Raw genomic sequence first — 13,935 nt, 5'->3', positions numbered from 1 at the left:
TGGGTATACACGATGCAATTTCCTGTCGAATCGATGGGTAATCTGACAGGAAGTTGCATTGTGTGTTCATGTTCAAACTTCTCCCGATCAATAACGGGATAGATTTTCCTGTGATAACTTCGGTAAAAATCGATCACGTTATCGAACAGGACCAGATCAGACATGATGGAAATAATCGCATGACTCCCGTCAATAGGACAGGAAATAGCAATGTGTGTACAAAACATTAAAGCTCAGAGAAGCTCTTTTGCATAGATAACTGAAGTTTATTTTTTAACTCTTACTGTACTGGAAAACAACACAAGACTCTTTTCTGCTACTAATGTTCTATTTCTTAGCTGTACTACACATGCAATTCATTATCTCATAAGTTTATTCTCACTTCAAGCTTTCTTTAAGTGAATAACAATGAAGCCTATGGTGGTGCCCAATTTCTGTTCAGCGAATGCCACCCAAAGGACTTGCTTTGTGTATTTATATAGTCTGCTAAGAGAACTTTTTACCCAGTGAGCCATTAGCTGTGAGAAGTATAATTTCCTGTTTAGGAAATGGTCATAGAGTGCCTAAGTACACTGATATGAGTTCATTATGTGCGCAGAGATCAGCTCCTTCCTGTATTGATAATACCTCACACAGTCTCAGTGTACTTGAGCAACTCTACCAGCAGGTACCAGAATACCTGTCCTACAGGTGCAGCTCACGTGTAGTGGGTGTGTCCCCCTCCACAAACAGGAAGAGATACTGCAGACAGTCAGACCTGTCAGTGTCGCTCGCAGAGGGAAATCCCTTACTCCCGGAGGAGACCCCACTGCTGTAATCTCACCTATTAATACTTTTCTTTAATCCTCTGTTTCTTTGTTCAGTCACGGCGTACAATCTCTGCTGCTGCCTCCGGCTCTCGTCTGACTAAACTTTTACTCTGTGCCCTTGGTTTCCCTGATGTCGTTCCATTTCCTTGTGTGTCTGCTGATTTCATGCTGTTAGCTTCCAGAACCCCTCATCTCTGCCTCTTCAGCCTACTGGCCTCTACTGCTTGAGTTTCTTGCTTGTTGTAACCCCTTGGACGCCAGTGTTGGCTCACCGTACCGATGCTGGTCTCACATGGCGGGGGCAATGCCTGCCTGGACAGGAGGACGGTGGAGAGGGTCATGCTGAAGCTGGATGCTTTGTCGCGGTATAATGCCACCACCCAGCTGCAGAGGAGTCACCCCTACCTGCCAGATATTGCCCGGGACACGAGCCACCTGCTGCGCCAAATCTTAGACCGGAACCTGGACCTGACACAGAACCAGTACCTACAGGTGACAGTTCACAGCCTGCTGAACAAGACTGATGAATGCATACGGGCGCTTCGTACCATGGAGAGGTGAGTGTGTGTATTATCTACTGCCTTAGGGCTTAAACCCACTAGCAGCCTTTTATAAGCACTAGCGATTTGAAAAAGCTCTTGCTAATGCAATACTTTTACATTGGGGCCCACTAAGAACTCTATACATAACAATTGATACGGTGCACCAAAACCTGCCAATCTCAACTACAGTGTCAGAGGTGCAAGAAGGGGATGGGGAACAGTTTGTTAATGATTACTACTATTCAAAGTATCTATAGAAGTGATTATTAATAGGACAGGACCAATAGAGAGCTAATACTGCAGTTGAGGGAGGGCTCCTCGGGGTCACTCAGGCCTAAGAGCCCCAATGCGATCGCAACCTCTGCACCCCCTGTTGCTACACCCCTGCTATGTTTTTGGTTTTTTTTTATAAAATCACATCGCTCCAGTGGAATCACACTCATAGGATTACATTAGCAAGAGCTTTTCAAATCACAAAGCGTTTAGAAAAGCACTCCTAGTGGGTTCCAGGCCTGACTGATATACTGTAGATAGGATTTACATTGTGTACACACGGACTATGCTGTGTCTCCTCTATTATACAGTCACTGGTTTTATGACTCTGCACCCAGAAAAGGATTAAAATGAAACGGGGCTGTGGGCAAGATAGCAATTTTTGCACAGTGGTGATGACCATAAGGTCACCTGGCTATTTTAGTTAGATTTAATGGGGGCTAGCATCCACTGGGCCCCTGGACTCTCTCCAGACCCTAGGCAGCTGCCTAGAATTGCTTGGTGGATAATCCAGCTCTGTCTGCACCAGCAGCAATTACCCGAGAAATGAGGCTGGATTTACAGTATACTGACTACTTTCTTTCTAGTGTCATCTGAAAAGGACGTTGTATTGAGAATATGAAGTCATACTTCTGACGTGAGGTCAGAATACCATCTACAGGCCTGACCGCTGCCAATTGGTCAACTGGAAACTGCATTGGGCAGACATCTTATAAACGACTGTGTTAATTATCTGTAATCGGGCACCCAATCAGTGATTTGGATGCCGGATGCAGCTAGTAGGTAACAGGCTACTACATAGTAGTAATTATTATTATTTATTATTTAGATAGTGACGTCATCTTCCGCAGCCCTGTACAGAGTATATTGTCTTGTCACTTATCTATTCCTCAAAGGAGCTCACAATCTAATCCCTATGTTTGTACAGGGGCGTAGCAATAGGGGGTGCAGAGGTAGCGACCGCATAGGGGCCCTTGGGCCAGAGGGGCCCTGAAGGGCCCTCCCTCAACTACGGTATTAGCTTTCTATTGGTCCTGTGCTCATAATAATCACTTCTATAGATGCTTTGAATAGTGGTAATCATTAACAAACTGCTCCCCATCCCCTTCTTGCACCTCTGACACTGTAGTTGCCATTGTCAGGTTTTGGTGCGCTGTATCAATTGTTATGTATAGAGTGCTTAGGGGGGCCTATTGTAAAACTTGCATCGGGGCCCACAGCTCCTTAGCTACGCCACTGTGTTTGTATTGCAGTCTAGCGCCAATTTAGGGGAAGCCAATTAACTTATCTGTTTGTTTTTGAGATGTGGGAGGAAACTGGAGTGCCCGGAGGAAACCCATGCGGACATGGGTAGAACATACAAACTCCTTGCAAATAGGGCCCTGGCTGGGATTCAAACCAGGGACCCAGCACTGCAAGGTGATAGGGCTAACCACTACGCCACCGTGCTGTAATTTGGTTGTCATAATGGTTGTGTCGGTCATTTGGGTGTTGGGGTTACGAGGTTAGTTTGAGGCACTTACTGGGTAGAGGGGGCTGTTTGTAGGGTTAGGCATTAGGTAGGGAGGGTTTAGGTGAGGCTCTTGCGGAGGGATGTTGGAGTTAGGCATCTACGAGGGGGGGGGGGGGGAGGTTAGGCATGAATGGGGGGGATTAGGCATTAGGTGGGGGTGGTAGATATGGTTAGACTTTGCGCACCATGAGTAAAAGCTGTGAGCGTGCTAACTACTTAGCACTGTAGTTAGCACACCCAAAGCTTTTAGGCGTGCTAACTAAGTTAGGACGCTTTTGTGAATCGAGCCCCTAGAGTAGAGGGCTCAAGTGAGAATGGTTGCTGGCCGGGTACTGCATAGTAAAATATTGGTAATCTAAATGACAAATATTTTACAACTAGTGGCATCACCCGGAAGTGTAGAATTCAGAGGCACACATTACATGGAGGGACGATCGATGACATGCAGATAAGTTCTCCTGTTTAGAGATGGCTCGAACCTCCGATTTTCGGTTCGCGAACCTCGAACTCGAACTTCTGAAGAAGTTCACGAACCTGCAAACTTTTCGAACCACAGTAGACTTCTATGGACAGGCGAACTTGAAATACTACAAACACTGTTTCTGGCCATAAAAGTGATGGAAAAGATGTTTCAAGGGGTCTAACACCTGGAGGGGGCATGGCGGAGTGGGATGCACGCCAAAAGTCCCGGGGGAAAATTACAGATTTGACGCACAGTAGGGTTATAATCCCTAAAAGGCAGAAATCACATTGCATTGCTAAATTGGAGGCCTAAAGTGCTTATAAACATCTTGCGTGTGTATACATGGATCAGCAGTTAGTGTAATTAGTGTACTGCTTCACACTGACACACCAAACTCACTGTGTAACGCACTGCAAACTGTTTGTGTAGTGATGGCCATGCTGGACTGGCGCGCACGATGGCGAGAGTGCAGGCGATGGCGGTTTTTTAAGCCCATATGGTCGGGCCTCATGACAGAACTGTCCACAATGAAGCAACGACCTTATTATGGGTCAGGTGTGCCCCCAACACACTCATATAGCCGGTCATTGCTTCATTGTGATACGCAATCCCCTTCACCGTGGCAAGGTAACCATCACGAAGGGGAATTGACACATGTACATGCCTTTTGTTTTGTTGTTGCAGCCGCAGTGCAGCCAGAAAAATTAGGCATGTACACGCACCAGAAATATTATTATTATGTTTGGTAGCGGCCGCTGCTGGCAGCAGTGGCCATAAAAATTCAGGAATCTACCTGGAGTCCTGGATCCTGTTGGTGTTGGCGGAGAAGGCAGTCAAGTGGCCTGCAGGCAGAAATGCTGTGTGGGGACTGACTTATTCTTGGGGTAGGCAGCAGCGGCCGGCAGGCAGAGATGCTGCGTGGGAACTGACTTAGTCTTCAGGCAGGCAGTCACACGGCATACAGGCAGAGATGCTGTGTGTGGGGACTGACTTAGTCTTCGGGCAGGCAGTAGCCCTCCGGAATCCATGCCTTAATCATTTTAAATGTGAGGTGCTGAACACTTTTTTCACCTGACTGCTGGTGGTATAATACAATTGTGCAGTCACACAGGTGCAGGGAAAGGGTATGCACTGACTGGTGGTGGTATTGTATAATACAAAGTGCAGTTACACAGAGGCAGTGAAAGGTATACACTGAATGTGCTGGCCCTGGCACAGTCCAGCAATTAGCAAGGGCCAGCTGCGACAGACAGGGCTGTATATGCAAGTGTCATTGGCACACAGACATCAGAAGAACATTAACTCTCAAAAGAGCTGTTTTGGGGTGCTTTTCATGAACAAATATCAGCAAGGAGCAAGCTAACAGACCTCCTAACTATCGCTTTTCCTATCTCTCCAATGTCTCTCCCTTCTCTCACTAATACAGCAGCAGACAGAGTGAGAAAATGGCCGACGCTGCTGCCTTTTATAAGGGGGGGGGGGCTCCAGGAGGGAGTGCAGCCTGATTGGCTGCCATGTGTCTGCTGGCTGTGATGTAGAGGGTCAAAGTTTAGCCCAGTGATGTAGTATAGGGGGCGGGTCAAACTCGCTAAGTGTTTGCGGTTCAGCGCAAACTCGAACCTTGTACGTTTGCGCGAACAAGTTCTCTGGTGAACCATTCGGACCATCCCTACTCCTGTTATGCAAATTTAATGTAAATGTCCTGCAGCTTGAGTTTGCATGGTTGCACCAATACAAATTGACAGTAAGTTATTCTGATTGGACCAAATTCAAGGTGCATATAGTTTACATGTAATTGGAATGCAAGAAGTAATTATTTGCATCTCATTGATCACCTCTAATCACAAGCACTAAACAGGCACATATGGTACATGCTGGAAAACAGCAGATTTAATTGCAGGCAAATCGCAAACAAGGATGTATACACCTTAGACAACCTTGTATGTTGTTTGCATGCAGTGGCGTAGCTAAGGAGCTGGCAAGTTTTACAATAGGGCCCCTCAAGCACTCTATACATAGCAATTGATATGGCGCACCAAAACCTGCCAATGGCAACTACAGTGTCTGAGGTGCAAGAAGGGAATGGGGAACAGTTTGTTAATGATTACCACTATTCCAAGTATCTATAGAAGTGATTATTATGAGCACAGGAGCAATAGAGAGCTAATATTGTAGTTGAGGGAGGGCCTTTCGGGGCCCCTCTGGCCCAAGGGCCCCGATGCGGTTGCAACCTCTGCAACCCCTATTGCTACGCCCCTGTTTGCATCACTCCTTTTTTTTTGAACATGAGAATTTCTCTCATAATTCAATTGTCTGTTTCTGTCAGGAAAAGCATATCTCAGGCCAGGTTCACAGCGGTCAGTTGCATAACTCACACAGTAATGACTGTGAACTGCAAAGGAGACTGACCATAGACTTTAATACGAAGCCTGCATGCAGCGAGTTGGAATAACAGGATCCGCTACTGTAATCAGGGCCATAGAATTGTATGGGCAATGAGTTGAGATGCAGAATTATTCTGCAACACAACTGACCACTGTGAACAGGGCCTCAGTTCTAAAACTGGTGAGAACACTTTTACTTGCTTTCCTCAAGAGCTATTGTGATTGGCTGCAGCCTATTTACAGAGGAGCTATTAGCCAGCGTCCCTGTGATCTCGCCGCCGGGAGACTTGGGTGCAGGATACAGCCGGTATATGGCTTTTCCTGCTGCTGCACAAGTTCCCGGCGGCGTTAATTACTATTCCCCCTCCAGGTCCACGTGGATGGTGGGGAAAGATATAATTTGGCTTCCAGCTATTGCGGGTGGACGTATTACAGTGGTTTAAAAGGAACTTCAGCTCCGGCCTCTGACGGGGCCGAAATCACTCACTGTGCTCCGCTATAGCTGTAATTCCTTTTACAGTCTATAGGGTGGACGGCTGCACCCAAATCTCCTGCACTGTAATTACAGCGCTCCTTTTAGCCATACTATGCCAGAAAGAAAAAAACAAAAAATCCACATATATATACAAGTAGATAAATACGGTACTCGCTCTACTTACATAACAGAAGTATTGCACTGTCCACGTTTTGATTTCAGTCAATTTTAAATAGTATTTTTTGAGAATTCTGTTCCTGGCAGGGGCCATCTTGGGACCCCCAGGCTGAAGCCAATCCTGATGTCATTTACTCCCCGCAGCATTACAGATCGATGCAGGGAGGAATAAAGGCAGCGCACAGTAACTCACCTACTCATGGTTCCAGGCGCTGGAGTTCCCATCTATACTCTCTGCACTACCTCCGCCCTGGACTCCAGACTGGGTGGTGAAAGGGGGCAGTATGTGTGCAGCGGAACCAGGGGATTGCCAATTGGGATTTGCCAGCACCTCTGGGAGACTATGGGCTCGATTCACAAAGCGGTGCTAACCCAGTTAGAGACTTTAGGGGCTCGATTCACAAAGCGGTGCTAACCCAGTTAGAGACTTTAGGCATGATAACCATTGCACCACGCTGGTGAAAAGCCAGTTTAGGTGTGATAAGTTTAGGCATGATAAGTTTAGGTGTGATAAGTTTAGGCATGATAAGTTTAGATAAGTTTAGATCGCTTGCAAAGTCCAGCACGCAAAGCAGCGCCATTAAACTTTATACGAAGTGCACCAGACTTTGCTAGCATAAAACTTTTGATCAGCTGTGCACTGCGGTGCTAACCCAGTTGGCGCTTAAACTTATCATGCCTAAACTTATCACACCTAAACTTATCATGCCTAAACTTATCACACCTAAACTTATCACACCTAAACTGAGTTTAGGCGTGATAAAGGGCTTTTCACCAGGGTGCTAACTGTTAGCACCGCTTTGTGAATCAGGCCCTATGGGTAGTACAGGCCCATTTTGCTGGTGGCTGCGTCTCGGGTCTTAATGTCACCGAACCAGTTTCTACTACCATGCTGGTGTTCGCCACTTCACCAGGGTCTATGGTAGTACTGGTGCTAGTTCCAGGAGATGCTACACTGCTGGTGCATGCCTCACCAAGAAAACTCGGATCAGCGCTAGCACCACTCTGCTGCCCTGGAGTCTGATCCTGCGCCACCTGCGGTTCAGTGACATTGGGTGTGATACGCCTGGCTCTAGCTGGACCTCAACCTCATCATTGCTGTCAGAGAGCCACTGCTGTTCAGACCCGGATGATTCGTCGGATGAGGCTTCCCAATTGCACTCACCCCACTGGGCCAGAATCTCGGCGGACTCTTCAGCAGAATACCCCTTTTTTGCCATGGTGGACTGCTAAATTTAGGGGGGTATTCCTCTGAGACTACCCAGGAAAAAGAGCACCTACCTAGTACAAGGGAGTACTTGTGAAGTAGAAAGCTGTAGTCACTGAGTTTTGATTAAAAAAAAAATCAAAACTTTACAGCACCACAGCTGTGGTACAGTGTTTTTTGAGGTGATCAGAAAAAAAAATTCTGTCCCTGCGGTGGGGTGGGCTGAACGCAAGTGCAGGCGAAGGATCAGGCCTGATCAGTCAAACACTGCGTTTTTAGTGTATCCTAGTGACCCTTATATAGATCTGACTGCGATCAGTAATGATCACTTACAGATACTATATAATAGCAATGCTGATTAGCGACAGTGATGATGCTAATCAGCAACTAATTAGTGACTGCGGTGTAGTGGGCTGGGTGCTAACTGATGCTAACTACCCAACGAAGGCCCCTAGCTAAAAAACTGGCCTAACTGTTAACACTAGTGATACTAAAAAAGTGACAGTTTTTACTGATAACTGTTTTTAGATCACTAGGATAGTGACAGGGGGGTGATCGGGGGGGTAGGTCTGAGGGGGATCTGAGGGTGTAGGCAGGTGATCAAAAGCCCGCAGGGGGCAGAATAGGGCCTTGTCTGATGGGTAGGAGTGCTAGGGGGTGATAGGTGGTGACAGGAGGTGATTGATGGGTGTCTCAGGGGGTGATTAGAGGGGAGGATAGATGCAATCAATGCACTGGAGAGGTGATCAGGGGGGGTCTGAGGGGTCTCTGAGGGTGTGGGCGGGTGTTTGGGTGCCCGCAAGGGGCAGATTAGGGTCTGATATGATGGGTAGCAGTGACAGGTGGTGACAGGGGGTGACGGGGTGATTGATAGGTGATCAGTAGGTGATTACAGGGGAGAATAGATGTATACAGTACAGGGGGGGGGGTGTCTGGGGATGGAGTACATTTGAAATCGCCGCCGGGAGACTTGGGCACAGGATACAGCCGGTATATGGCTGATCCTGCTTCTGCACAAATCCCGGGCCGTTTTAATTACTATTCCCCCTTCAGACCGCCATGGATAGTGGCAGGGCCGGATTTGTACTTTTTACCGCCCAAGGCCAACTATACCGTCTGTATGGTTGTTGTCTCTGCGTGCCCCAATGAGAATTCTACTTACATCATTGGATGCCGCAGACAATAGCTATTTCAGTAATACGCATATAAATTATGTTTTCCTTAAGAACTTTTATACTATGTTTGGCACCTCATTAATGATGCACCCATTGTGTAACCATGAGTTAGGCTGATGTGTACCTGCAAGATAGAGCTTACAGGTTTTGCAGGGACGGCACAAGTACAGGACAGAGAGTTCAAAGGTTAAAGCTGTCTTTGTAGATAGGGATGGCTGCATAGAACAGCTTCACTGCCCCTCACTCAGCCGCCCCTAAATTTCTGGTGCCCTAGGCCATGGCCTATGTGGCCTTGCCAGAAATCCGGCCCTGGATAGTGGGGGAATGATATAATTCAGCTTCCAGCGATTGCTGGAGGCCGAATTATTGTGATTTTTAAACAACCTTGGCTCCGTCTTCTGACGGCGCCGACGTTACTGAGCGCTGCAATAGGAGTGATTCCCATTATTGTCTATGCCAGCGCTGGCTGCGCCCAAATCTAGCAGCGCCGAAAAGCACTGCTCCGCTGGGGAGGATATGAGGATGGAGGGGGGGGGGGTGATCAGGTGTCCCTTGGGGGCTGATTAGAGCCTAATCTAAAATATAGCGTTGATAGTGACAGGGAGTGATTGATGGGTGATTAGGGGGGTGATTGGGTGCAAACTGTGGTCTGAGGGGGTGATCAGGGGGGTGGTCTGAGGGGTGCTGTGGGCGATCAGAGGGGCAGGGGGACAGGATCATTGTGTGTGTGTTTGTTTACATACACAGCTGCCTCCCCCCTGGTGGTCGCTCGATCACTGGGACCACCAGGGGAGGAGGCAGCCAGTATAATACACTGTGTTAGCTTAACAAAGTGTATTATACATTTAGTAACAGTGAGATCGGGGTATTTACAACCCGCTGGCGCTGCTAATTGGCTGGCAGGTTGACGTCACGGGTGGGCGGGGCCTAATGCCGGCGGATGCGCGCGATCCACGGCCAATTAGTCCCCCTTCCACAACCCTGTTTAACCCCTAATCACACCCCTAGTCACGCATACCATAAAGATTTCATAGGAAACATATGTTGTTTTATAATTCAAACCACAATGGTCCTTTCTATCCTGGTTCATTTTCCTTCATATTATCATTTTAAAATCAGTAATATATCAATTTAAATGGTGGGAATAAAGTTTAGAGTCAATTAAACACATTTTTTTAGTAGATACACCCCTCTCCCCATTTACTGTCAGACTCCTCACACAGCACAGCAAGCTGCTTTCCCCCAATGATGACCTATTCACCTTGCTCTCCTTTTGCTTCTCCTCCTACTCTGACTGCATGCTGTTAGTGTAAACACAGTACAATAATGCTGCCCCTGTAATCTCTGCGCCTGATGCAAATGTTTCACCTTGCTTCACAGGAGAACTGTCCCTGCTTGGCACAAATTACTACTTGGCACCAAATGCTTCACTATACCCTTGACACCCACAGTTATTTTGCACCCAATGCTTCTTAGCACCCACATTTAGTTGGCACTCACAGATACTTAGTACCCACTAATGTTTGGCATTCCTTGCTACCTGGCACTCACTGTTACTTGGCACCAACTTATGTTTTGCACCTACTACTTGTCCATCACCCACTACCTGTTGCCCACTACCTACTAACTGTCACCCTTTACTTATCAACCTATTATCTTCTAGTACTTATCATCTACTAAGGTCTATTGAGCTGTACATAATAAAAGGGTGCCTGGAAATGTGGGAGCTGGAAAGCCGATAATAGAATATCGGTAAATTGTCTGTTGTGGATGCACTGTGGACTTGCGTTGCGTTCCCTGTAAAAACAGTAATTCCACAGAGGGGAAAAGTTGTATTTCACTTCATGCATGCGGGGTGGCACGTAGAGAAAGTATATTTCATTGCATAGAGTGCATAGAGAAAGTATGTTTCACATATAAGGTGACCCGCGTATAAGCCATGGTAACCACTTTCTCCTCAGAAACCATGAGAAAGTGATTGACTTGTGTATAAGCCCCCAGTACAGGTTGTCAGCTCTCCCCATAGCCAAATGTGCCCCAAGGATGATACAACTGTGTCTCAAGACGCCACTAGATGGCATCATAGATATGACATGTTGCTTGCACTCTCTGCTCCACAAGCCGGGGGACCCAGGTAGTCTTGAGCAGCGCACTCTGCACACCATGTTGCTGGGGATGGGGGGCATGGATATAGCAGGAAGCCAGCAGGCAAGAGCAGGATCACTAGTGCATGATCCTCAAGGTGGCCACTAACTATCCAATTTCTAGCGAAAAATCGTTCGAGGGATCAGATAATTTTGATTGAAAGAAAAAAAAAATCACTACACCATCAACTAACCAATCTTGGCTTTCTATCTATCACAACCAACAAGAAAATCCAAATTTTGGTTTGATGAAAATCCAATCGGATGACTATTTTTATAATCGTTCTTAATCGAATGTGCCCATCAACTGAGATTATTTACAACCAATCCGATCAGAATTTCTGATCGCTCAAACGATTTTTTGCTAGAAATTGGACCGGTAGTGGCCACCTTCACGCTCCTCTGCCAGTAACAAATCCTGCTCCACCATCCGTTCTGCTTTACAGACTCACATATAAGCCGAGGGGGTAACTTTTCAGCACAATTTTTTTTAGGCTTATTCGCGAGTATATAAGGTACATCACCTTAGCAATGTGATTATATTGTCCAACACAACACATCATTGTGATTTTCTGCAAAACGCTCATAGTTGGTCCTTAGCCTTACTGTTTATTAAAGCGGACCCAAACCAAACATTTTTTAATACAAAATATTTAGTTGCACTGCTCTGACACATACAAAGATAAATAAACACTCCTTCAAGCCTATGAGCATTTCAGTACATGCTTTTCACTCTTCTCTTTTCATAACTAGGGTTACACAGGTGGCAGCCATTAGCAATTCCTCCGTTGCCAGACACCACCTACTCCACCAGTTTGCCGGATTCTGTCCCGGCGATATGGAAGGGAAGGGTTCCTCCAATAAATGTCAAATATTTTATATTTGTAATCATGCAGCTGAAAAATGGCTGCTATTTATTATTTTAATTTAGAAAATAGATTTTATTTCTGAAATCTTGTTTTTTTAATTTGGGTCCACTTTAAAGTGACTCTGTAACAAAAATTACGTTTTTTCTACCATTCTACAAGTTCCTAAACCTATTCTAATCTGTTCTGGCTCACTGCAGCACTTTGTACTATCACGGTGTCTGTAATAAATCAATGTATCTTTCCCCTGTCAGACTTGTCGGCCTGTGTCTGGAAGGCTGCCAACTCTTCCTGCTGGTCTGTTCCTCTATGCACACTCCAGTGTGTGTTTTATTTACATAAGCCAGCAGCTTCTCTGCTATCTTATCAGTGATAGAAGAGAGCTGGATAAAAATCCTCCTCTGTAATAGGCTGTGAAAGTAGCTGGCTGACACATACTGAGGAATTACAAACACAGGCACAGGCAGAGCTGTCTGCAGGAAGCCTGTAATGTTCAGTGCATGAGAGAAGCAGGGGACAGAAGGAAAACACATAAATGATCTTTTGAGATTCAAAAGGAAAGCTGTATACAGCCTGCTTGTGTATGGATGTATTTTCTATGTGTGGACATACTGTACATCAATCTACTTCCTGTTTTGGTGGCCATTTTGTTTGTTTATAAACAAACTTTTTAAAACTGTTTTTGACTACTTTTAATGCGGCGGGAGTGGCGAAATTGTGACAGGGGGTAATAGGAGATGTCCCCTAACACACTGGTATGTTTATTTTTGTGCGATTTTAACAATACAGATTCTCTTTAAGCTAAAAACACCTCCACCTTGTAAGTGACTAAAGACTCAAAGGGTCCCTTTACACTGTATCAGTTGCTGTCAGTTGTAACTGAAAGGACAACTGATATGCAGTCCAATGTCCATTTTTTCCTATTGCCTCTTTCACACTATATGCTGAAAAACTGAAGATTTCTCACAATGCACTGCTATGGAAAGATAAAATGCATTAACCTCCCTAGCGGTATTGACAGTTATACACGTCAATACAAAATATGCTGTGAACAGTATTGACGTGCATACATATCAATACTCTCCTGCACTGTATACTAGACGCTTGCTTAGCACATTTTGGCAAGTTACAGGAAAAAAACGGTTATGAAAGTTCGGATCACCTTTTGCACAGAAATCCTGGGGAAATTAAACGCCAGAACGCATTAGGCCGTGTTCACTCTATACGTGTTGCCGTGCCCATTTTGGCAAAGCATATGGGGTGCGATCAGCAAGAACATCAGAAGTGCATAGATTGCACTGTCTGATGATCAAGCTACATGCGCTGTGCAGCAGTGCAATGTTATATTGCACTATTGCTGGAGTTGTGAGGTTCTAGTTTCCTGTGATCACTTCCAGCTGTGACCTACTCAGGGACAGAAGTGCCACATGATCATGATCAGCAAATCAGAACCTTCGAAATGCAAAGCCCTGTGATCACATGCTTGTCCATGAGTCGTGCCACACAAGAGAAACTCTAGATATCATCTGCCACTAATTAGGAGATTCCTGCAATACTTAGCCGACATTAATCAAGGGATTGTTGTATTGGCTTTGACAGATTACTCAACTGTATTTACATTACGTAGGAAAACTACTTCAGTTATAATTACAGCTTAGTCAGCTCACAACAAGAACCTGAATATGCTGGAGCACGTCATGTTATTATACTAATAGCAAGTAGGTGAAATCCGCTGCACCTCGGACACTAGGATAGTGCTGGAGCTAGGCGACTTGACCCATATATACAGCAAAGGACAAAGTTCCCCACAAAATCCTTAGTAGAATGAAGTCCCAACTTTATTGATACAGGTAAAAGCCATACAGCCAAGGAGCTGACATGTTTCGGATAGCACGCTATGATTAAGG

General features: G+C 45.8%; 1 protein-coding gene across 1 annotated transcript in view; it reads left to right on the top strand.

Annotated features, from left to right (window-relative positions):
• The first annotated feature begins 737 nt into the window (after window positions 1-737).
• Window positions 738-13,935, top strand: part of LOC137521749 (E3 ubiquitin-protein ligase CBL-B-B-like) — a 73,056-nt gene continuing 59,858 nt past the window's right edge. The window contains exon 1 of the mRNA XM_068241429.1: window positions 738-1,366. Coding sequence (XP_068097530.1) covers window positions 1,089-1,366 — 278 coding nt within the window. The 5' untranslated portion in view covers window positions 738-1,088. The remainder of the gene's footprint in view (window positions 1,367-13,935) is intronic.

This window comes from Hyperolius riggenbachi, chromosome 6 (genome assembly GCF_040937935.1).
Source record: "Hyperolius riggenbachi isolate aHypRig1 chromosome 6, aHypRig1.pri, whole genome shotgun sequence".
In the NCBI taxonomy this organism is placed as follows: domain Eukaryota; kingdom Metazoa; phylum Chordata; class Amphibia; order Anura; family Hyperoliidae; genus Hyperolius; species Hyperolius riggenbachi.
This window is presented reverse-complemented; position numbering and strand designations above follow the sequence as displayed.